Genomic DNA, 24816 nt, shown 5'->3' with positions numbered 1-24816 from the left:
TTCCATGATCAGTCAGATCTCTTAATATAGTCTGGAATTCTTCATGAAGAGAGTGTGGCAATATACTCAATAAGGTAACTTTTAAACATGCTATCCAAAAGTGTGAAGTGTTTCTAGTGGGAGAAATTAGTACAGCTTAGGAAAGATTTTAAATAGAGTCTGCTGGTGAAAATTTCAGCAGCTATTCAACAGCTGGTGGAGATTAAGTAAAACTTTTTTTTGTATTGAGTGTCAAATCTAATAGCGTCTTTTTAGAAGTTGTTCAGATGAACACTAGCTCTAACTCTGAAGTTAGAAGACTAGGATGAAGGAAAATTTCCTGTGTCTTCATAGTTTAGGTGAATAAACAAAAGGAGATTATAAATTCTAGCATCTGTAAAAGTTAACTACCCCCAGGCTCATCTTTTTCATTGTGTGCTATACATACTTAAAATATTCTGCAACCATCCTGGAAAAATAACAAAGGCATTTGGTATAGTAGAAAGGATTTTTAGATAAAGGGGAAAAGTACGTACACTCTGGCAAAAATGAGACTAACAATGAGAGATTTACCACCATATACTACTAACTTGTGCAAATATTCCTGTTTACACCTAATTCCCAAACACTATACAAACACCTGGAAGAAACTTGATCTGGGAAAATTCTCCCTTGGCAGGACTTTGTTCACGTGATTGTCACTACATTGACATTATTGCACAACCAGCATTAATTTCATAATTAAAGGTGACAAAAATGATTAAGAAAGCTAGGCCGGGCACGGTGGCTCACGCCTATAATCCCAGCACTTTGGGAGGCCAAAGCGGGTGGATCATGAGGTCAGGAGTTTGAGGCCAGCCTGACCAACATGGTGAAACCCCATCTCTACTAAAAATAGAAAAATTAGCCGGGCATGGTGGCACGCGCCTGTAATACCAGCTACTCGGGAGGCTGAGGCAGGAGAATTGCTTGAATCCGGGAGGCAGAGGTCGCAGTGAGCCAAGATTGTGCCATGGCATTCCATCCTGGGTGATGGAGCGAGATTCTATCTCAAAAAAAAAAAAAAAAAAGCTAAAAGTGAGACAGTTACTTTTACCTGGAGTTCAGATGTGTTGCTCTTCTCAGCACTTATTGTTAGAACTGCATCCAAAGACTCTCTATATTTTATCACAGCATATATATATATGTATGAAAGATGTCAAAATACCTGGAACAACAATGGTGGTTACCAAGGCAAGAGAAGATGCAATAAATAAAAGATTGCTAACAGGAATAGGATATGGCTCTGTTAAAATGAATTCACAGAAAAATGCATTAATCCCTCTGAAACATAAATAATTTTGATATCAGTTTTATTGATATTTATTGATATATGCATTACAAATATAATTGTGAAAGAATTTCTGTTTGATTGCCAGAGATATGCTATAGATCCTAAATAATACTATATTATGAATTAGATGAACACTGTCCATCTTAGGCTCAGTTTATTCTCTCAGTGCATAATATATGAAATTTATATCTCAAACCATCAAACACTTACAAAATTTGGGAAAAGGTCACATTTGCAGTGAAGAGTTCTGTCCCTTCTGCAAAACTTAGAAATTTAAACAAAACCTTAACAAACTTGAAAATTTATATATCAGAAGACTTGTACTATGGAAGTCTCCCTTAATCCGCAAGGGATTTGTCTAAGATACCCCCACCCACTCAGTGGATACCTGAAACCACACATAGTACCTAACCTTATATACAGTGTTTTGTTTTTTTGTTTGTTTTTGTTTTGTTTCGTTTTGAGATGAAGTCTTGCTCTGTTGCCCAGGCTGGAGTGCAGTGGCGCGATCTCGGCTCATTGCAAGCTCCAGCTCACTGCAAGCTCCGTCTCCCGGGTTCATGCCATTCTCCTGTCCCAGCCCCCCAAGTAGCTGGGACTACAGGTGCCCACCACCACGCCCGGCTAATTCTTTGTATTTTTAGTAGAGATGGGGTTTCACGGTCTTAGCCAGGATGGTCTTGATCTCCTGACCTTGTGATCCACCCACCTCGGCCTCCCAAAGTGCTGGGATTACAGGCATGAGCCACTGCGCCCGGCCACGTTTTGTTTTTTTATATATGTACCTACCTATGATAAGAGTTAATTCATAAATTAGGCACAGTAGAGATTAACCCTAGTAGCTAATAATAGAACAATTATAAAAGTAGGTCATCATCCTCTACTCTTGTGCTTTGGGGTCACTAAGTGAAATAAGGGTTCCTTGAACACAAGCACTGTCATGCGAGATTTCATTACAATACTCAGAACAGTGCACAGTTTAAAACTTATGAATTGTTTATTTCTGGAATTTTCCACTTATTTTTGGACCATGGTTGACTGAGGGTAACTGAAACTGTACAAAGAGAAACCACAGATAAAGGAAGACTACCGTACCTTATATGCCTCAAACCACCAAATTATCTAAAACTAATTCCTTAAGCTTTCTCTTGGATTTTTGCCCAGAGTCCTGAATAGTTTCTTAAAGTTCAGATTGCACTAAAGTCATTAAGTTCAGCCTTCACCTGCCTTGAGATAAGATGCAAGAAAAGATGTACTATCATTTATCCATCTCCACTATCAGATAGCTTGTCAGAGTTCAGATCACAGATCAAGATATGTGTTATAGCTTTGCTATTAATAACTTGGGAAAATGTGTCTGCAGTTACACAAAATCACGTTCAATAGCAACAAAAATACTAGATTAACATATTTACAGACAATTGTTAACAAACCCAAATGTTAATCTTTATAATTAAACTTAACCTTTTCTTAAAGGAAGACAGCTATTCAGCTACAGAAGAACAATACAATTAATATCGTATTAGAAAAATTAATATGTTCTATGGACACAGGTAAGGGAACATCACACACCGGGGCTGTCGTGGGGCCAGGGGGCTAGGGGAAGGGATAGCATTAGGAGAAATACCTAATGTAGATGACAGGTTGATGGGTGCAGCAAACCACCATGGCGTGTGTGTACCTATGTAACAAACCTGTGCGTTCTGCACATGTACCCCAGAATTTAAAGTATAATGAAAAAATTAATACATGCTCAAGGTTATATTTGAAAGGTACTAAATTTATGTCTGGTATCAACAACATTTAAAACAAAATAAACATGTAAAGGGAAGATGGAAACATAAGCATCAAAAAATCACTAACTTTCATATTTTTGCTAAAAATGAGCTTTGTGGCCAGGTGCAGTGGCTCACACCTATAATCTCAGCACTTGGGAGGCCAAGATGGGCAGATCACTTGAAGTCAGGAGTTCGAGACCAGCCTGGCCCACATGGTGAAACCCCGTCTCTACTAAAAGTACAAAAAATTAGCTCGGAGTGGTGGCCTATACCTGTAATCCTAGCTACTTGGGAGACTGAGGTGGGAGAATCGCTTAAGCCCGGGAGGCAAATGTTGCAGTGAGCCGAGATCGTGCCACTGTACTCCAGCCTGGGCAACAGAGTGAGACCCTGTCTGAAACAAATAAATAAATAAATGAGCTTTGAAAATAGGAACTAATTTAACTTAAATCACCTCTATGAAAACTTAAAATATTCACTAGAAAGAACTCTTTGGAAAAGGAATTGGCTATGTTTTTATGTTGTGGTTTGAATAAGTCAACAGAATTGAAGTCTGTTTTATAAATATATAGGAACAAGAGAAATTTTCACATTAATATATTATAAAATTAAGAAGATACTGTTATTCACAAACTGGGTAAGTGTATTTAGACTCTTCCCTAGTATCTAATTCATAATAAAATAATTAAGCTTTACTTTATAGTCACTTTGGTGTATAGCTTCCTTGTCTGTAAAGTGAGGGTGTTGAACTACATGATCTCTACAATCTTTTTCTAATTTTTAACATTCTCATATTATTCTGAGACTATCCCGTGGAAATCTTTCCAGTCAAGTAAATTGCTATAAAGACTCTGGAAATAGGTTAATAAATTATATAAAGTTTATCGCTAGAATAGTAAATTCAACAACTAATTCAGAATTCAACTAAAGTTGTTGAAATAAATACTGTCTTCAAAGAAGTTACTTATTTTTTGTTCTTAAAAGCAGTAAAATAACAAGAATCAAGAAAGAAATGCTGTAAACAAATATTGTAATTATTTCTGAGATAATTGCAGTCAAGGAAAACAACTATACAATACAGAATATATCCAAATAGTCTATATCCTAAACACACTAAACAGTAGTGTTGAAAACCTAATATGGTGAAATAAGATTAGATATAGGTAACATTGCTGTCTTCAATCTCAACAGAATTCTGTCTCTGAAAATCACTGTTTGATTTATTTTCATGTTTAGTTATGCTGTTCATATGAAGTAGAGAAAAAGCTTTATCTTGAAAATATTTATTATAACATTTGCAATAGAGAAAAATCCAGAAACAACTGGAATGTCCAGCCATTTAAAATGATGTTTATAGAGACAGAGACATGTTCTTAGAAAACCATGTTTAATGAAAAGGCAGGTTACTTTCTTATAAAAAAATTTATAAAGACAAGAAATGGAAATCAGTGTGTTGATGTTTATATCAGTGTTTATTCTGTTGAGGTGCATTCTGTTTTTTCTTCTTTCCACTTTGGAAGTGGAAAATTAATTTTTATTAATTTTTTAAAATTAACTTTAAAAATATATTGATCAATTTATAATTAGTTGATTATACACATTAATTTATTAATTACAAGAAAGCCAATAGATAGTAAGTTAGCTTTCTTGTCAAGTCTGAAGTGGGAGCTTCAGGACAACAGCAAACTGAAGCAGATTCTTTAAGGAATTTCCCATCTAAATCTCATGTTCACGTCTTTCCTGCTTGGTTATATTGGTGCATATATCATGAGGTTCAGATAAAGCTGATGTCGTGAAAAAGAAAAAGTTTATCATAAGCTTTTTGTCTTGAAGAAATCAATTCAACTCACGAATTCACTCATGTGTAAAACAAAGACTTAAAGTTACCCACCAAAATACATTGGCCAATATTAAAATAATCACATTCATTTATTTCAAAATTTTGTATTATGAGTTTTACATAACACCAAAAACAATGACATACTTCCTCCACAGAGTGAGAAAACTGCGACAGCAGAATATGAACTAGAATACTTACTACTGGAAGGACAATGCTTTGATAAAGTGACAGAACAGCCTCCTCGGGGTCTGCAGTTCACACTAGGCACAAAAAATAAACCTGTTGTGGTTGATACAATAGTGATGGCCAATCATGTAAGTATTATTTAATTGATGATATTTCATTTGATGTTTTGGTGAAATTCTCTGTTTTCCTAAGAGTAAAATGAAATAATCTATATTCTGCTGTTGCTGAACAGTTTGCAGAAAACAAAATTGAATCTTTGAATAAGATAAATAAAACAAAAATGGGGAAAATCATACTTTCATAATTTTTTAACAGGTTATTGTAAAATCTCTTGGAATTGATTTATAGAATTTATTCATTCTACAGTTAGTAAATACTTTCTTGGATCATTCGTGTATTCATGAGCAATTCGATGGTTTTTAGTCATATTACTCAATGATTATTTTTTTCTCATCTTAAAAGGGGTATTTTCAATTAAAAGCAAACCCAGGTGCTTGGATACTGAGGTTACACCAAGGAAAATCTGAAGATATTTATCAAATAGTTGGGTGAGTTATGCAGACTGCTTTTAAATTTTTACACATAAATACGTTTTTAGTGTAATACAACCAAGATAATCAAAACAACAATTAAAGTGTTAAGATTGGCCTGGCACAGTGGCTCAAGCCTGCAATCCCAATACTTTGGTAGGCCGAGGCAGGCAGATCACGAGGCCAGGAGTTCAAGACCTGCCTGGCCAACATGGCAAAACCCCGTCTGTACTAAAAATACAAAAATTTGCCAGGCATGGTGGCACACACCTGTAACTTCAGCTATTCAGGAGGCTGAGGCCCAAGAATTGCTTGAACCTTCGGGAGGCGGAGGTTGCAGTGAGCAGAGACCGCACTACTGCACTCCAACCCGGGACAGAGAGCAAGACTCTGTCTCAAAAAAAAAAAAAAAAAAGTGATGACTGGGTTAGGTCTGAACATCAGCAAGAGGGCAAAATAGGACATTCCGGTGCTCATACCCATGCAGAAACATCAATTTGAACAACTATCCACTCCACACATGAAACTACCTTAATAAAAACTAAGGAACGAGGTGAGCTGTTACAGCGCTGCAGTGTAGCACAGAAATAAGAAAGACACATTGAAGAGTGTAGGATAATTTACATTACATGCATCACTCCTTCCTCCACCTGATACAGCACAGCTGGAGAGATACCCCCTTGGAGGAAGGAGAGGGAAGTGAACAGCAGACTTTGCCTTGGACTGCAAAACCATGCTCACCCCAGTAAAACCCAAAGCCAGGTAGGCCTCACAGCCCACACTTAATGCTGGTACCAGAAGACTGAGCTGCCAGATCCTGTAGCCCCAAGCTCCAAATCTGCCTGGTAGATTCAGTTTCCAAGCCTGCCCAACCACCAGGCCTACCCCAGAAGCCCCGGGCTGTTGCCCAGCCCCAATGCCAGGCCCACCCCCACAAATTCAGGCTCTTAGACTTTTCCCTGTACCAGCATAATTGATATTTTGATCATTTAATGATAATATAGTATACGTTATATCTTACATAACAACACCATTATCCTTCGGTTATATTCAGTTTGGAATTTTTTTTTGCACAATAATTTTCCTGTTGATCAGTGAGCCATAGTAGAAAGCAGGAGTCATCACACTTTTTTGGTAAGGAGCCAAAAGTAAGTATTTTTGTTCATTTGAGAGCACATGTGGTCTTTGTCAAAATTTTTTTTAACAATTATTTTAAAGTATAAAAATCAGTTTTAGCTTAGGGCTATTAAAAAAATACACCATAAACCTGATTTGGTTTACTGGCCATAGTTTGCCAACTCTTGATAAAGTCTTTTTTATGCCCTTAATAAATATCTCTAGATTTCATTGCTTTCAATAAATACTTACTGAGCACCTTTTATTATACCACACATTGTACTCAACAAAGATAATATAGGAGTAGGGGTTACGGTATCTTTTTTCACCACTCTTTCCCCTTTATTTTATACTGTACCTAGCTCATAGTGTCAGTTAATAAATGTGCTTAATGGCTTATGCACACAGAGACAGGGATGCTTAGTTCTGTGGTAGAGGTAGGTAGGAGGAAGTCAGTATTGACATTAGAGATGATATAGTACCTCAAGAGAGTTGAAGAATTAATAGGAAGTTACTAGTCATACCATAGATGGAACATTCCAGGAAGAGGGTAGACATGCACATCTCCCATCTAAAACTCTTAGGGCCATATGTGTTTTAGAGTTTAGAAGTTTTTCGTTTGGAAAGTCAATACAGTACACATATCATATATTATGACATATATCCCAGCAGGATCTGAGAAAGCCCTTTATTAAACATCATTTGTATTGCAGAATGCGTTAATATTCACACTAAAAGGGTTTATGTAAATGACTGAAAAAGAGAATGAAAAGACAATCCACAGACTGGGAGAAAATCTTTGCAAAGCATATATCTGACAAAGAATTTATATACAGAATATATAAAGACTATCAGAACTCAATATGACAACAAAGAACCAGATGAAAAATGTGCAAAAGTCTTGAACAGACACTCTACCAAAGAAGATATATGGATAAGTACAGAATGTATTTAACATTGTTAGTCATTAAGAAAATCTACATTAAAACCACGAGATATGCCACATATCTATTAAAATGACTAACTTTATAAAAAGAATGACAATATCAAGTGTTGGTGAGGATATGGAGTAACAGGAGCTGTTTTTCACTTCCATTGGGTATGTAGAATGGTACAACCACTTTTGAACAATTGGACAGTTCCTAGAAACTTTAAATTTACACTTAGGCTAGGCATGGTAGTTCACACATGTAATCCTAGCACTTTGGGAGGCCAAGGTGGGAGGATTGCTTGAGCCCAGGAGTTTGAGACCAGCCTGGGCAATATAGCAAGACCTACCTCTACATAAAATCAAAAAAGTAGCCAGGCACAGTAGCACGCGCCTGTAGTCTTAGTTACTTGGGAGGCTGAGGTGGGAGGATCAGTTGAACCCACGAGGTGGCAACTGCAGTGAGCCATGAACATGCCACTGCACTCCAGGCTGGGCAACAGAGTGAGACCCTGTCTCAAAATGAGGAGGAGGAGGAAAAGGAAGGGGATGGAGAGGAAGGGGAGAAAAGGGGAGAAGAAGAATTTGCTTTCTGTGGTTTCAGTCGCCCATGGTTAACCATAGTCCAAAAATATTAAGTGGGAAATTCCAGAAATAAACAAATCCTACGTTTTAAATTATGCACTGCTGAGTAATGTGATGACTTCTCACACCATCCTGCTCTGTTCCACCTGGAAAATCATTCCTTTGTCAGGTGTCTGCCCATGAGTCACTTAGTAGCATTCTCAGTTATGAGATCAACTGTCATGGGATCACAGTGCTTATAATTCAGGTAACCCTCGTTTTACTTAATGACCACAAAAGGCAAGAGTATTGTGCCTAATTTATAAATAAACCTTATCATAGACATGTATGTATAGGAAAAACATACATTTAGGGTTCAGTACCATCCATGGTTTCATACATCCACTGGGTGTCTTCGAACCTATACCCTGTGGGTAAGTGGGGGTTGCTGTACTACTGCATGTCTCCTTTTATAAGTTACAAAACACTAGATAATACAAACTATAGTGACAGAAATCACTTGGTGCGGTGGAATAAGCAGGCAAAAATAAGGACGAGTATTGGAGATAAGCAGTTGAACAATGCTGTTTTGAGAACCCCCAGCCAAATTGAGTTCCAGTACTGGAGTGGCTAGTGACCTTGCCCTAATGAGGAATGAAAGGCAGCTGGATGTGAATGTTTACTCTGTGCCTTTCATGGAACACTTCATTTACCTGGTGGATGGTCTAATTCATAGTTGTCTGACCCCAGACCCAGTTTCCCTCACACAGGAAACTTGTTTATACTGACAGATGCCCGTGTGGCTCTTGTCTGACCCATGTGCAGTTTATGCTTGCCTGACCATCGCGGTGACACTGGGAACCCAACTTTGTGTTCTCCCCAGCATCCCCGAGAAAACCCGGTCTGGGATAGTCCCTGGCTCTTCCAATGGGTGGTGCAAATTTAATACACCACCACAATAAGAAATAAGTTCAAAGATTTATTACAAATCCTGGGCAGGAAGAGCTTCATCTCTAGGTCACATCAGGCAAGAATGAAGAGGAGTCAGGCAGAGAGAAAGAGAGAGCATGCATGCAACTAGCAGTATATACAAGGGAATAGAGCATGGGTCACTTTTGGTGTGTTTGAAGGGAAGGCAGGACAACAGAAGCCCAGTTTGCTAGGCAGGAAGGGGGTACCTCTAAGTTCTTATCTTTGGCTACCAGCTGGACCCATTTGGGTATGTTGTTCTAATGCCTATGCAGCAACCTATGCTACCTTGCTGTGTCATTCCCATTACAAATACACAGTTCCTACCCTCCCAAAACTCATTCCAGTAGAAAAGATAGTCAAGAAAATGAGTGACTATTACATGTTCTAAGTTCTATAAAAGAGTGCTATGTTAGTATAGAAAATGAGCAAAATAGACTGTAACATTTATATTGACCCTTATAAAAGCCATGGTTTCAAGATATAATTTTAAGAAGCATTCGTGTTTTGTTTCTGCTTTTTAAATTTTGTGCAAACTGCATTGCCAGGAACTCAGCATTTCTGTATCTGCCACTACCGTTTCACCATTATGTTTCACAAAGGGAAAGCCCTGTATATGAATTATGAGTCAAATCCCTTCTGTACCACTAACTATCTGTATGATCTTGTATAAGTTTCTTTGCTATTTGTGGTCTTTATTTCGTCATTACAAAAGGGAATAATCCTACCTCCCTTGTGAGGTTTTGCTAAGGACTAAATGAGAACATCATTGTAGAATATTGAGTAAATGTCCATTTCCTCTCCACTTATTCCTTCTTTTACAAATACAGTTATACAATAGCACATGTATTATGTAAAACTAAAACTATACATGATTTAGGTTCTGTTTTATCTTCTTTACTATTATTTTCTATCATACACAGTTCATAAAGATGTTTTAGAGAGAAAATAGTTCTTGATATTATATTTGAAGTACCACTAACATATTAGTGCAAATTGTTTTTTCTCATTCACAGACAACTTTTGGCAGTAGAAATAACTTACAAATTTGTTTGTATTACTTATAAACAATAAAACCATATACTTAGTCATAATTTAATTCCACATATGATTAATGTCACTAGCTATCTAAAATGGAAAAAAATACATGTTACTGTGTAATAAAAAGTCTAACGAGGTCAATATAAAATATAACAAAAACTGATGTTGTTTATCCTAATTTATGTTTTAATTCTAATTGATATTACCTTTATAATTAGGAAAAATATTCCTGAAACCTGCTAAAAATCTAAGCTAAGATAATATTGATATGAGTTTCTAAGTTCAGATTTTAAAGCCATGAATAAATTATTTGATTTTTTTAAATTTGGCTTTCCACTTCTGAGGCATAATGCCCACAATGTGTACTTTCTGTGTCTGTCAATTTTTTGTAGTCATTAACTGCAGATTATTTGTGTATACTCCGTATTGGCTGTTACTTACCTTGAATACAAAAAGTCTGAAAACTATTCTCCTTTATTTCTTTGTATTTCTACCAAAGTTAGACAAATGCTGCTCAGATTTTCCTAATTAATTGTAGAGAATATTAGATACTTTATTTATGCACCTTCAATGCCAAATTATTGTGCTAGACTTCTCATTTGAAATCTTCACAAAAATCTTTTCTGCCAAAGTAACACTTGTAATCAATTTTAGTTTGGTACCTTTGAGACTGAACTGTTTCTCCCATGTTTTATATAGGAGGAAGGACAAAGATATCAAACAAGGCTTTCCGTTCTTTCTCCGCAGGTACTCGAGTTGGTCCACCGTAACTTTGCTGGCTCTGCAGTAGTTAAAACTCACTCTCTGTGGACTCTTAAAAGTTTTCTATTGCTGTACTTCACTCTCCTTTAGTTTCCTGGTTCTGTTGGTGTGGTCTCCTCATACCTCCTGGTTGCCATATTGGCAGGACACATGACTACCCTTTGGTAACAACAAAACCAAATCGCTCTCCTTCTTGGCTGCATCTGATCTGTGGAAATACCTAGACATCAGTTGCCCAACAAACTCTAGTTCAGACCAGTTGCAGAGGCAGTAAGCACTCTCCTGACTCGTCGATTAGAGCAATAAATCAGTCCTCAAATATCCAATCCTGCTCCATGTACACTTTTAACTTTCCCAGATATGAGTCCTCTGTGCATCCCAACTTCAGAATATGTATTGCAAAGTGTCTTCTCCTTAAAGTGTCTACCTTACTGAGTTTAGAATGAGAAGGCAATACTTTTTCCCCTTCCATCCTCATAGAGTATAGTGGTGGAGACTCACAATCTGACAACAGCTCTCTGTAAGGAAACTCTTCTGCCTTCATCTCACGCAATCCCTTTTCTGAACATTTTTATATGCTTAATCTCTCTGAGGGGCAATCTGCATATTGTGAGGGTATTGAGAATGGATGACTATGCATACTCACTTCGGTGTCTGGTAGCTATCTCTTGGGGTTTCAGTGGAAGCATTCTAGCATCCTTTTACCCCTACCCCCAATATTCTATTTAGTTCTTTACTATCATATTACCATTAGTTAAATGTAAATTTTAATGAATTCACTATTGATCACAGTTTTTTTATGTCTTTTAATTTTCACATTCATTTTTTGTTTAGATGGTGTCTTAGGCCATTTTTTGCTGCTGTAACAGAATACCTGTGAGTGAGCAATTTATAATGTACAGAAATTTCTTGGTTCATAGTTCTGGAAGGTTGGAAAGATTGAGGGACAGCATCTGGCAGAAGCCTTCTTGCTGCATTGCCCTGTGGCAGAAGGCGGAAGGACAAGAGAGAGCAAGAGAGGGCCAAACTTGCCCTTTTGTGGTAGCACCAGTTCCACCCGATGAGGGTGGAGCCTCATCACCTATAATCACCTATTAAGGGTCCCACCTCTTAATACTGCCACAATGGCAGTACAATTTCATCATGAGTTTTGGAGGGGAGGGACATTCAAATCGTAGCAGATGGCTGACTTCCCATAGTATCATAGAAGTATTTAACACAAGCAATTGGATGCTTTTACATTGTGTTGGGAAGGACTGGCGGAGCAAGCTCTCCAGGAGGGCTGGATCCTAGGAATGCTTGAGAACAAAGCCAAGGAACTGACCAGCCAGAAAGAGCTGCTACTTCCCCATCATCAGAAGTGAGAGAAAGCTAGAAGCCGCTGCCAGCAACACATCAACTGGCCTTTGGTACCCAGAAAGCTAAGCAATTACACACTGGAACACTGAAGTAGAAAACCTCAATGTCTCCATGACTGTGCTTGACAAAAGAAGCTAGGCAAGCATCAGCACATTGCCCCGCTCACTTCTAAGTTCCAAATAACATGCAAATGTATCTATCTGTTTAGCAGAATCTAATTATCAACCAAAACCTTAGCTGCAAAAGAGTTGAGTAACAACAACAACAAAAATGGGTGTATCTTTCTAACTATTGCAGTGTATGCTAAAGGTGGGATGTTGCCTGCCATATCATAATATACACCACCTTTCCACAAATAAGTTTTTTCAGAGACATTAGTGGTGTACCCTCAAATGTTTAAAACTTTGAGGTGGTCCTCAAAGGTTTAAAAATTTCTTTTGCAATTCTGTATGAATTATAACTTTCCTAAGTATTGAATAACAGCATTATAATTTTATTCAGAATGCTTGAAACAAGGCTTCATCATTGTTTCTTACCAGTTAGTGTTTTGGATGAAAAATATGAAGCCAATCTGATTTACATTTCTTCTCTGAAAATATAAATTGTTTTTTAGAATTTCAGGAGACACATGTATGAGTGCTTTTTTTATTAATCATGCTTCCTGACACAGTGAATTCTTTCATTTTGAAGCAAATGGCTTTTACTGAGATTCAGTATTCTTTTGAATCTCATTGAGAATATGAATTATTTGAATGCTTCCCTTTTTTCTGCATTAATGCCTTATCAATGAAGTCCATTTCCTCTGACTGCTTAGCTTGTTCCCTTCATTTAAGCTGCTCATTTTCCTCATGTATCCAGAGGTTTCAGGTGCTTAGCATTGTTGGTAAAGGTCCGATAGTATAGTGGTGAAGAGCCAGACTATCTAGACTCAATTTGGATCTAGGATAATAATTGTACTTTCCTCAAAGGATGGTTGTATGGATTAAGTGAGTGAGCATCTATGAAGTGCTTAAAACAGTGCCTGAGGATGTGGAGAAATAGGAACACTTTTACACTGTGGGTGGGACTGTAAACTAGTTCAACCATTGTGGAAGTCAGTGTGGCGATTCCTCAGGGATCTAGAACTAGAAATACCATTTGACCCAGTCATCCCATTGCTGGGTATATACCCAAAGGATTGTAAGACATGCTGCTATAAAGACACATGCACACGTATGTTTATAGCGGCACTATTCACAATAACAAAGGCTTGGAACCAACCCAAATGTCCAACAATGATAGACTGGATTAAGAAAATGTGGCACATATACACCATGGAATACTATGCAGCCATAAAAAATGATGAGTTCATGTCCTTTGTAGGGACATGGATGAAGCTGGAAACCATTCTCAGCAAACTATCACAAGGACAAAAAAAGCAAACACCGCATGTTCTCACTTATAGGTGGAAATTAATGAGAACACATGGACACAGGAAGGGGAACATCACACACTGGGGCCTGTTTTGGGGTGAGGGGAGGGGGGAGGGATAGCATTAGGAGATATACCTAATGTTAAATGAAGAGTTAATGGGCGCAGCACACCAACATGGCACATGTATACATATGTAACAAACCTGCACATTGTGCACATGTACCCTAAAACTTAAAGTATAATAAATAAAAAAAACAGTGCCTGAATTAAAATGAGAGCTCGTCACCATTACTACCTCTGCTACCTGATGGAAGTGGAAAGAGATTTGCGTTAGAATTTGTCTAGGTCTAGCTGTAGTGCTGTGCTACCTGGCTTTATTCTCTGGGTCTCAGTGGACAGGGGATTAAATGGCTAAAGTTGTCAATGCCCTTAAGTAGTGTTTGTGGCCATAAGCAGCTGAAAGTTTTTAAGAAATTTGACAATGTTTCTACTATACAAGTTAGATCCTGTTTTGTTTTGTTTTGTTTTGTTTTTGCGACAGGGTCTCTCTTGCCCAGACGGAAGTGCAATAGCACAATCACGGCTCACAGCTCACTGGAGCTTCAATCTGCCAGTTTCAAGCAATCGTCCTACTTCAGCCTCCTGACTAGCTGGGACCACAGCAGTGGCCACCACATCCAGCTAATTTTTCAAAAAATTTTGCAGAGACGAGGTCTCACTGTGTTGACCAGGCTGGTCTGAAACTCCTGGACTCAAGCGATTCTCCCACCCCAGCCTCCCAAAGTGCTGGGATTACAGGTGTAAGCCATCACACCTGGCTTCTTTCTGTTTTCTAGTGGTGATTGTTGGACAGAGTTCTGCCTGCTACTTTGGTTTAACCACCTCAGCTCAGGAATTGGGAGTAAGACAAAGTCAAAGACGTGTCAGTCGTGATAGTGCTAGACTCCCCGGGTGTTCTTTTTGGAAAAATGTTAAAAGTATATATTATATATAACAACTCAAAAGTAACTACTAATTTGACATATGATTGCTTCCCCTTCAACAAAATTCAACTTTATTGTAAATATGATAGAGCTTTTTAGTCCATAGTGAGAATAGTTTGAAAAAATAATTATGGAGCACAGTTGCCATATTTGTTTAAGCAATTTTGAAAATGGGCGGGAAAAAAACTGCATTATATGTAATACAAAATGGAAACATTCAAGTGATGCAGATGGACATCATAGACACATTTTCAGTCTCATTATTTTAACAATGTACTTCAAATTTTGGCATTTGAAAACGGCTGGTGGATATTAAAAAGTTGGACAGTGTAGAACTCCTTTGATACATAAACAACTTTGAAGTGTAAAAAATTGTAATTATCATTGCAATATATCAGGGATGTGAAAGATTTTAGTTGTGTGATAGCCTTGGTATATAACAGCAAAGATAAGTCATAATTTGAACTTTCAGAGTGATTGAGTAGTATTGAATTTAATGAGTTACTTTTTTACAATTTTAATGTGTACTGAGTTAAAATTTATTGGATTATTTTGAAAACTACAGCATATTATAATATATCTTAATTGACTATAGAAACAGAAAAACATGATATATGCACTAGTGATATTGGACTTACGTTTATTGCAAAATGAATTTATTTGTTATGCCATCATAATTGTATGTCTATTCTTAAATTAATTATGGACACATTTTTCCACTTTTAGGCATGAAGGAACTGACTCTCAAGCAGACCTAGAAGATATCACTGTTGTATTAAACAGCTTCAAAAGCAAGATACTGGAAGTAAAAGTATGTGGGGCAGAACTTTTTATAGACTAGAATTATTAAGAATTATCTTAATATTAAGAATTATCTTCTTTGTTTTTTAATTGATTTATTTTACAACTAACTTTACAATTTTACAACCTAAAATGTTATATTTGAACTCCAGCAGTAAAATAAGTAGAGGATTAAGTTCACAAAGGAAAACAGAACTTGAAGATAGAAGGATTTTTTTTTACATTATGATAACTGTAAATATATCTACTAAATCTGTCTGTAGCCAAATAACATTACAAATTGGACTCTACAGATGAGATCAAGAACATGCACTGAAAAATTAGCTCTAAAAAGAAAAGGTGCTGTTTTTTAATGAGGGAGAGAAAGGGAGTTTTTAATGATAGCAGATTCTTTTTGGACCAACCCTCCTGCTTAAAACTAGTGAAAATATTAGATAAAATTTTTTAAAAATTTTAAAAACAATGTGGAATTGATAATAAGATAATAAGGATAATAAGGAAACCCAAAACCAAAATTAAAGGGAAAATGCGAGCCTAGTGAAATAAGCAAGCACAGAAACTTCTCTTGACCCAAGGAAGCTGTTGTCCTGGGAACATTTTTCTGTCCTGTCACACTTTGCCATTTTTATTTAATTTGATGGGTTAAGGGACAAAAATTAGAACCCAGAACACACATAAAATAATCTATTAGAAGACCCTCTCTACAATAAACTAGCTCTATTTTCAGGCTAAGGATGAAACATAAAAAATTATTCCTCATAGTCTTTTAGCCCAAATTTGTGTCAGCTAAGTAGGCCAGGGAATCCTGAACCTTGAATTGGTACTAAAATTGTTCCAGATTGATAGGCTATAGAGATATCTGGAAGAGACATCCATAAATCTCTGGAATAAGACTACAATAGCCTAAGCTGCAAATCAAATTTTTCTAGTGTAAAGGCCAACTCATAGTCAAAGTTAACCAAATACACAAAACTAGCAGGAACAGAAAACCGATACACAAAGACTCAAGATACTAGAATTATTAGAATAACCTCTGAAACAGCTGTACTTTTTTTTTTAAAGAAATTAAAGATGAGTTTAAAAATAATTGCAGGGAACATGAAACTGTAAAACATGTGTATCAGATTTTTTTAAAGTAGAACTTTGGAAACTGAGTAATACAATACCAAAATTAATAATTCAGTAGATAGCTTTAACATGCCTTTAGAGAAAATTAGCAAGTTGGGAGATAGGCCATAAAAAGTATACCAAATGCAACAGAGACAGGAAAAAAAGAAAATATAGAAGAGAGCATTCACACACACACACACACACACGCTAGTGTGAAAGTCTAAGATTACCAGTAGTGGATTTAAAACTGGCTTTGCCACTCACTAGCTGTGTGACCTTGGACAGATTACTTAATCTCTTTCTGTCTCATTTCCTCATCTGTAAAATGGGGTTAACAATAGAATATACCTTACAGGACTGTTACGAAGATAAGATAAAGCACTTTATGAGTATTTGTTGGATAAATAAAAGTAAACTAAATGGAATTTCAAAGATAATTAAAGAATGGGGTACAAGTAACATTTGAAGAAATAATGGCTAAGAATTTTTATGAATGATGAAAGATACCAATTAGAAATATTCTGCAGCCTACCCATACCCTAGGTCTTTCAGTAGTTTGTTTTGGTTTTTGTTTTGAGACGGAGTCTCGCTCTGTTGCTCACTCTGGAGTGCAGTGGCCCAATCTTGGCTCACTGCAGCCTCCGTCTCCCAAGGTCAAGTGATCTTTCTGCCTCAGTCCCCTGAGTAACTGGGACCACAGGCATGTGCTACCATGCTTGGCTAATTTTTATGTTTGTGTGTATTTTTTGTATTTTTAGTAGAGGTGGGGTTTCACTATGTTGGTCAGGCTGGTCTTAGTGATCCACCCGCCTTGGCCTCCCAGAGTGCTGGGATTACAGGCATGAGCCACCATGCCTGGCCGTCTTTAGTTTGTTTTCTAATAACACAGTTTTATCTCCAAACCACCTCTTTCTCAGAATTACACTAAAAAGACAGAAAAACAGGGAGGAGAAACGATAAGCAACATAGAGGATCAGCCCATGAAATCCAGTAGCCTACTAAGAGGAATTCCAGAAACAACAGAGAACATGGAGGAGGGAAAGTGTCGTAAAGTTGAGAGAGAAAAATGTTCATGTCAAAAGAGTCCACAAATTACGAAGTAGGATGAATGAAAATGGCCCATATGAGATTATAATAGCTACTAAGAAGAAGTGGGTCACTGCAATAGAATGACAACACTAACATCAGAATTTCATTTTCAAAATACTTAGATGTTAAAAGACAGCAAAACAAAGCTTTCAGTATTTTGAGGAAAATTATTTTGAACCCAAGATTCTGTATCTAGCCAAATTCTTAAATGTGAAGGTAAAATGTTAGTTTCTGAAGTGTGAAGATTTAGAAAAATTATTTTTCATACCCTTTCTTGGAGACATTTGCCAGTACAATGAAGATCAAGATCAAGAAAGAAGATAGGTAGTTCAAGAAATGGTGAAACTAATCTGTAATCCAATGTAAAGAAAATCTAGAAAGAAACAGTTAATTGTTGAACTTTAAGAAAAATGTCTTAGGTAGACAAGAATTCCAGACAATTAGATAACATGAGTAATAAACTGGAAAAGATTATGTCTGTGATAAAGAAGACATATTTGTATGTCTCCCTACAAGAAAAAATAAGGACAATGAAATTCCAGGAAAAAATAGTTCTCTGCTGGTGGAATGTAAGAAAGGAGAATTCATCTGAACCAGCAGGAGTCTCCTAGGAGTGGCACAGTGGCCATAGGAGGAAACTATAACTGTGCTCTACTGTACTAAAACTGTAACTGTGCAGAGGAAATAGAGTTTTAGTAGCTTTTCCAACTCTTCAGTGGTTAATCTTTACATTGTCATAATGAAAACTTCTTACTGATTTTCAAGTTTTAGAATCACCATAGCAAAATGCAACAGATACAATTATGTTTACTGAACTAAATGTAAATGTTATCAATATTTACAAATGCTAAAGTCAAGGTTTAATATAAGTTGGGAGGTAGAAGGAAATTGTAGAAATAGTAGTGTCCTTATAAACAGATTATACAAGAGAAACTGTTGGGATTGTGGGAATAAAAAAATAAGAGATTTAAATATTATTTAAAGTGACAAAACATACTCAATAGAAGAACTGAAGATAAACATATTACTACCAAAATTTCCAGACAAATAGGGAATGGGAAGCATGATGATTAGTGAGCTATTCATCTGTCATCACAAAGAGCGAATAATGTCTAAACTCTGAATTCAGAAATACTAGTAGATAATGCCTAAAGCTGATAAATTAGTAAACACAAGTGTAAGCACATTATTTAGCAGTATGGATGTAACCACTGAAGAAACTGAACAAAGAGGTTGAATTGATAGTTGGAGATCAGATTGTTTACAACATTGTGCTAAGATATTGCCTGTCTTTGGTTACTGCAGCTGTCAATCTTAGATTTCTATGGGTAATCTCACCCAATATGTTTCACTTTCTAACCATACAGCACAATATTTAAAGCAGCCAAATTCTAATCTTTTTTGCCATGCTATCTAGGTGAAAAAAGAAACAGACAAAATTAAGGAAGATATCCTTACCGATGAAGATGAAAAAACAAAAGGACTGTGGGATTCCATTAAAAGGTAATTACTAATGAATATTTTAATACATCACTAGATTGATCCAGAAGTCTAGTATGTGGAAGTTCCACAGTAGTGAAAATTTAAGTAAGGCAAAGGTCCTCTAATCTAGGAGGGGTAAGATAAATACATAAATGTTACTACTGTGTACAAGATAGGAAACTAGAGCTATAAGACAGATGAAAATAAAATACTATACAAACCAATGGAGAAAAATTATATATCCACTTACAAGGAACCTCGGGAAATACTCCTTGAAGAAGTGTGTGGCAAAGATCTGTTTTAAAGGACAGACAGGATTTCAAAAGTTAAAGATTGAGTGAAGGCAGTTACATGAAGACAAAATGATTGAGTATGTTCCTCAAAGAAAAGAAAGTAGCCTAGCTAGCTGCAACTTGAAAATAATAGGGACTGTTTATGTTAGATTGATACCTATACTGTTTTATTGTTAGTTTAAAAAGGAACACAGGCCAAGCGTGGTGGCTCACACCTGTAATCCTAGCACTTTGAGAGGTGATGGCAGGAGGATTGCTTGAGCCCAGGAGTTCACGACTAGCCTGGGCAACATAGCAAGACCCTGTATCTACAAAAAATTTTAAAATTAGCCAGTCATGGTGGCATGTATCTGTAGTTCCAGTGACTCAGAAGACTGAGGTGGGAGGATTGCTTGAGTCTGGGAGGTCAAAGCTGTAGTAAGTCAAGATTGCAACACTGCACTCCAGCCTGGGTGACAGAGTGAGACCCTGTCTCGAAAAAGAAACATACGTGAGGAATATATTGGCTCAGATATCTAAAGAATCCAGGAGTACACCTGGTGTTGGCCACTGGGTGATGTGGTGTGGAAACAGTCTTTCTCCATCTCTTAGGTCTACTGTTTCTGTGTCTCCTCCATGTTAAGATAGACTTTTAAAAGTTTACTGTTTCCAGTGGAAGGAAGTTGCCCCTTTCCAAACAGTACCAATAAAAGTTCCAAGGCTGACTCATGGGTCCAACTATAGCTGTGTGTCCCAAACTGAACTGATTTCTGTGACTCTGATAACCAAATATGAGTCATATGCCTACTTCTAGAACTGGTGGGAAGCCCTGTCCCACCTAAACCTCATAGAATGAGATGGGAGGAGGAATGATTCCCCCCAAAATGCCAGGTTGTTACTAGAAGGGGAACAGATGTTAGGTGAGCAAAAACAAAAGCTGTCTCCTGTAGGTGCATATTGTAAAGAACTTTGAATGTCCATTTTAGAGATTGGAACCCAATATGAGCTATGATGGCAAACCATTAATCATTTTGATCAAAGAGAAGAAATAGAAATGTTAGCCAAAATAGATTCAACAACTTAAATATATTTGGTTATACTAGTCAAAAGCACTTCCATCATTTTGGATTTTGCCCAGTTTAAGCCTCTTTTTCTATAGTTGACTCCTTGTTTGGTAAGAAAAATCATGTTACTGTACAGTGTGTGCTTTGAACAAGTTACTGATAGAGAAAGGATCAAGTCCACTCATTGAGATGATTTGGAGGGTAGGTATGTTTGACAGGGGATAATGGAATAGAATCTGAGCAATTTTAAGAGTATCTGTCTAAGAGCTTCCATTAAAATTAGAAGATATAGATAAGAATGATTAAGGATAACTGTTCAATTATGGTATAGCCACTTGCTATATAAAAAGGATACCAAAAACAAAATGCTTGTTAGAAACAGAGATGGTAAGTTTTTGGGACGTTAACTGCTCCAGATACATAGTATTGTGTGTCTTATGATGCTTTGACTTTTTTCATCTTAGTTGTAGTCCTAACTTAGAATGATTATTTTTTCTTGCCACTGAATCAACTTCTTTTCTTATTTGGGAGATTACCAGATTTGAAAAATACTTCTGTTATAACAATTTATATTTTGCAAAATACCTTTGATGGTGATTTTAAGTTGTTTACCAAATTCGATTCATTCTAAATATCTGTTTATATGAAAGTATTTTAAAATAAATGTTTAGGAAGAAAAAGATGAATTTATACATTATGAATACTGTAAATAAAAGATTCAGTCATTTTTATATATGAAATAGACCTATACAAAAATGAAATGGAGCTGGTCTAGCTCCAAAAATGTAATGAAAATGACAGCTGGGCCCAGATGACGCTACCATTGATGTAAACCAGTGAGTAGACATGGCTCCCTAGTGCTTTCTTTGTCATGGAAGTCATCCAGAGTACCAAGAGGGTACTCCACACCCTGCGTGGAGGAGAAAGTCTGCTTGGTCAGAGGAGCTCCAAATTGTAGACGGCTTAAAAATATTTTAGCCTGGGTGAGCCCCATCAGCAGCACTCACACACCTACCCTGTTACCACATAAATTCTTGCCGTGCCGTAGTTCCACACTTAACGCATTCTGTTCCTTCCCTCATTGGCCTGTTTAAAGTTTCAGTACACTAGATATGGCCATGTCAAGCTGTAATTCATTCTTTGTTCTGAAAACAACCTTTGGCAACTCACAAAAATCCAAGAATACCAGCCCATTCACCTAGAGACAATATAATTATATTCCACATTACAAATTTTAAAAACTCATAAAGCTTCAAATGACATTGTCAAATATTTTAATATTAGTTTGTAAATATTATAGAGTGTTTATAGCTTAACTATTTTGAAATACATTTCTATATTTATTGCTTATATTTAGTATTTAGGCATACAATGTTTCTATATGTATAAGAAATGTCAATTACTTTTTTATTCCAAGTTTCACAGTAAGCTTGCATAAAGAAGACAAAAAGGAAAAAGATGTCCTAAACATTTTTTCAGTTGCTTCTTGTCATTTATATGAACGTTTTTTAAGGTAGGTATATTTTTTAACGTTATATTTTGAAAAAGAAATATTTACGTGGTTCAAATTTCAAACAAAAAGTAAAGGAATATACACTGGGAAAAAAACTCCCAGCTCTGTTTCCCTGATACTCAGTTCCTTTTCTCACAGGAAACCCATAGTATTATTTTTATACCCTGCTAAGGAGATACACACACAGACACACACACACGCACACACACACACGTAAATATATATGTGTGTATATTTATTTATTTATTTCAGTTTTTTTAAGTCCTTTTACCCAAATAGTAAAGAACATACTACTTTACACCTTGCTTTTTTTTTTTTTTTTTACTTAAAATTATGAGGTAAGTATATATAAATATGAAATTTCATGAGTTTGGCTTGATTTGGAATATTGGTTTTCTTCAAAGCTAGCAAATAGACATTTTGGATAGGTAAGAATATATATATATATATACACACACACGATATATATATATATTTACAGTACTTTATATATACAATATTTACTATATATATATATATAAAATTTACTATAGTAAATTATCCTTTTCCAGTTAAGAAAACCTTGTTTTATAAAAAGAAAGGGAATGAGGGGAGAAATGCATATTGCAAAGTACAAAAGGCTATTTTTAAACAGTTTATATAGAAAGGTCACGGAGAATAAATCAAAAATATTTGAATTGTAGCACTGATACATTAAAATGGAACTTCAGATTCATTTGTATCCTTTCCATTTGGAGGTTTAGGTTAGCAAACCAAATGACCCATCCAGTGAATTTGTCAATATAGATAGATCATTCAGCTCTTCAGGGTTTGTAGACTTAATATTAATCACACAGTCATAGACAACTGCACCCAGATGAAGCTACCATGATGTATATGTATTCATCCTTACACATTACATACTTGATAAACCATATTTTAGTTTATTTCTTCACATTTCATTGTGAAAACCTTCTAATTCATAGCTTCAATTATTTAAAAGCCTTTAAAAGACCTATGTAACAAACCTGTATGTTCTGCACATGTATCCCAGAACTTAAATTTTAAAACTTAAGATTAAATTTTAAAAAACACTTCAAGGTTAAAAAATACATATGAACTCCTGTTACTGTTAATGTATATTGGGTTTAATATTCTTTTATACAGAATTATGATGCTCTCTGTTTTGCGTAACACCAAAACACCAGTGAAATTCTGGTTGCTAAAAAATTGTCTCTCACCGACATTTAAGGTAAGTACATAGCTTTTTTTGTAGAATGGTTAATGTTTGAATAGTAAATTATCTGTATCATTGTAAGTTTATATGACATTTCTCTTTTCAGAATGAGCTTTTTGAAAAAATGGTATTTAGTATTTTTATGTAGCTTAAGAAAAATTCTGTGCAATTTTTATTTAGAGATGTTCAAAGAGAGGACAGTAGAAGACTGTATATTTTTAAGTAAAATCAAAATCAGAATGACTAGTAGTTTTTCATGATAATGACTAATTAAATACAATTTGGCAATGGAAAATATATACAGATTTTCAATTAAAAGAAATGGCTTCTGTCATTTTTGCAAAGATAGGCAGAAACAGTAGTAGTATCAAGAAAATACAAAGACTATACCTATACCATGGAAAATAGTTTTACAGTACTGAAACGAAAAAGCTCTTTCGTCTGTGTAGTGCATTGTTTGCTGGGCACCATGATCTGAGGCATTTTATATTTGGAAGATTTCAGGTGATCAACAGCTATTACCCTTTACTCAGCCCTATACTCCTGCTACAAAGTATGCTGTGTTTCTTCCTATTCTCCCTACAGCATAATCAAATTCCGTGAAATTTAGTGTCTCCACAGTAATTTGGTGTCTCATTCAACAGCATTTCAAATGAGTTTTTTTTTTTCTAGACCAAAAGCAGTGGGACAGAAGTAAAACTAGCCAAGCATGCTTTTATTCCTTAATATTTCTAGGCATGATGCCAAGTGTTTAACTGATGTTATTCAATTGTTTTTCATAACAATCCCACGTGATAAGAAAACCAAGATTCAAAAGTTACATAACTAGCTTGCACAGTTGACAGGTACCTGAGACCACTTTTGGATTCAATAACTTACTATAAGGATTTATATAACTCCAAAAACCAGCTGTGCTCACAGTTACAGTTTTTATAGCAAAAGGACGTAAATAAAATCAGCAAAAGGAAGAGATGCTTAGGGTAGGGTCCAGGGAGACCAGACACAAAGTTAACAATTGTCCTCTCCCAGTAGAATCTCCTCGCAGTGGATAGCACTTATTTCTTCCAGCAACAGTGTGTGAGGGTACTCATGGAGTACTGCCAACCAGGGAAGCTCATTCAAACTTTGGGGTGCAGAGTTTTTATTGAGGGTCAGCTGTGTGGACTTGGCTAACAGCCTGCATGGCTAACCTTAGCCTCTAACCCCTTCAGATGTTGAACTGATGCTTTGTGGCCCAAGGTCCTCACTACAAATAACATCATTAGCATACAATATCTAGTGTGGTCCAAGATCTGCAGGTAAACGTAGACATTCTTACTAGTCAGGAAATTCCAAGGGTAGAGAATATTTCCTGGGAGATAGGGTGAAGGGCCAGGGTAGAGGATATTTCCTGGGAGATAGGGTGAAGGGCCATACCTTTCTCTGAGCAAGAATCATCCTTTATAGCATAGGCCTGAGATGAAACAGCTAATTAGAAACAGCTGAGAT

The 24816-nt window shown here is 36.2% G+C and overlaps 1 protein-coding gene across 1 annotated transcript in view; it reads left to right on the top strand.

The window, feature by feature from the left end:
* Positions 1-24816, top strand: part of LOC129463712 (UDP-glucose:glycoprotein glucosyltransferase 2-like) — a 199882-nt gene that overhangs the window by 133676 nt on the left and 41390 nt on the right. The window contains 6 exon segments of the mRNA XM_063618499.1: positions 5086-5244; positions 5579-5664; positions 15508-15592; positions 19199-19284; positions 22017-22112; positions 23259-23343. Of these exon segments, the coding sequence (XP_063474569.1) occupies positions 5086-5244; positions 5579-5664; positions 15508-15592; positions 19199-19284; positions 22017-22112; positions 23259-23343 (597 nt within the window).

Source organism: Symphalangus syndactylus, chromosome 15 (assembly GCF_028878055.3).
Source record: "Symphalangus syndactylus isolate Jambi chromosome 15, NHGRI_mSymSyn1-v2.1_pri, whole genome shotgun sequence".
Taxonomy (NCBI): Eukaryota; Metazoa; Chordata; class Mammalia; order Primates; family Hylobatidae; genus Symphalangus; species Symphalangus syndactylus.
Note: the sequence above shows the minus strand (reverse complement) of the source record. Positions and strands in the feature narration are given on the sequence as shown.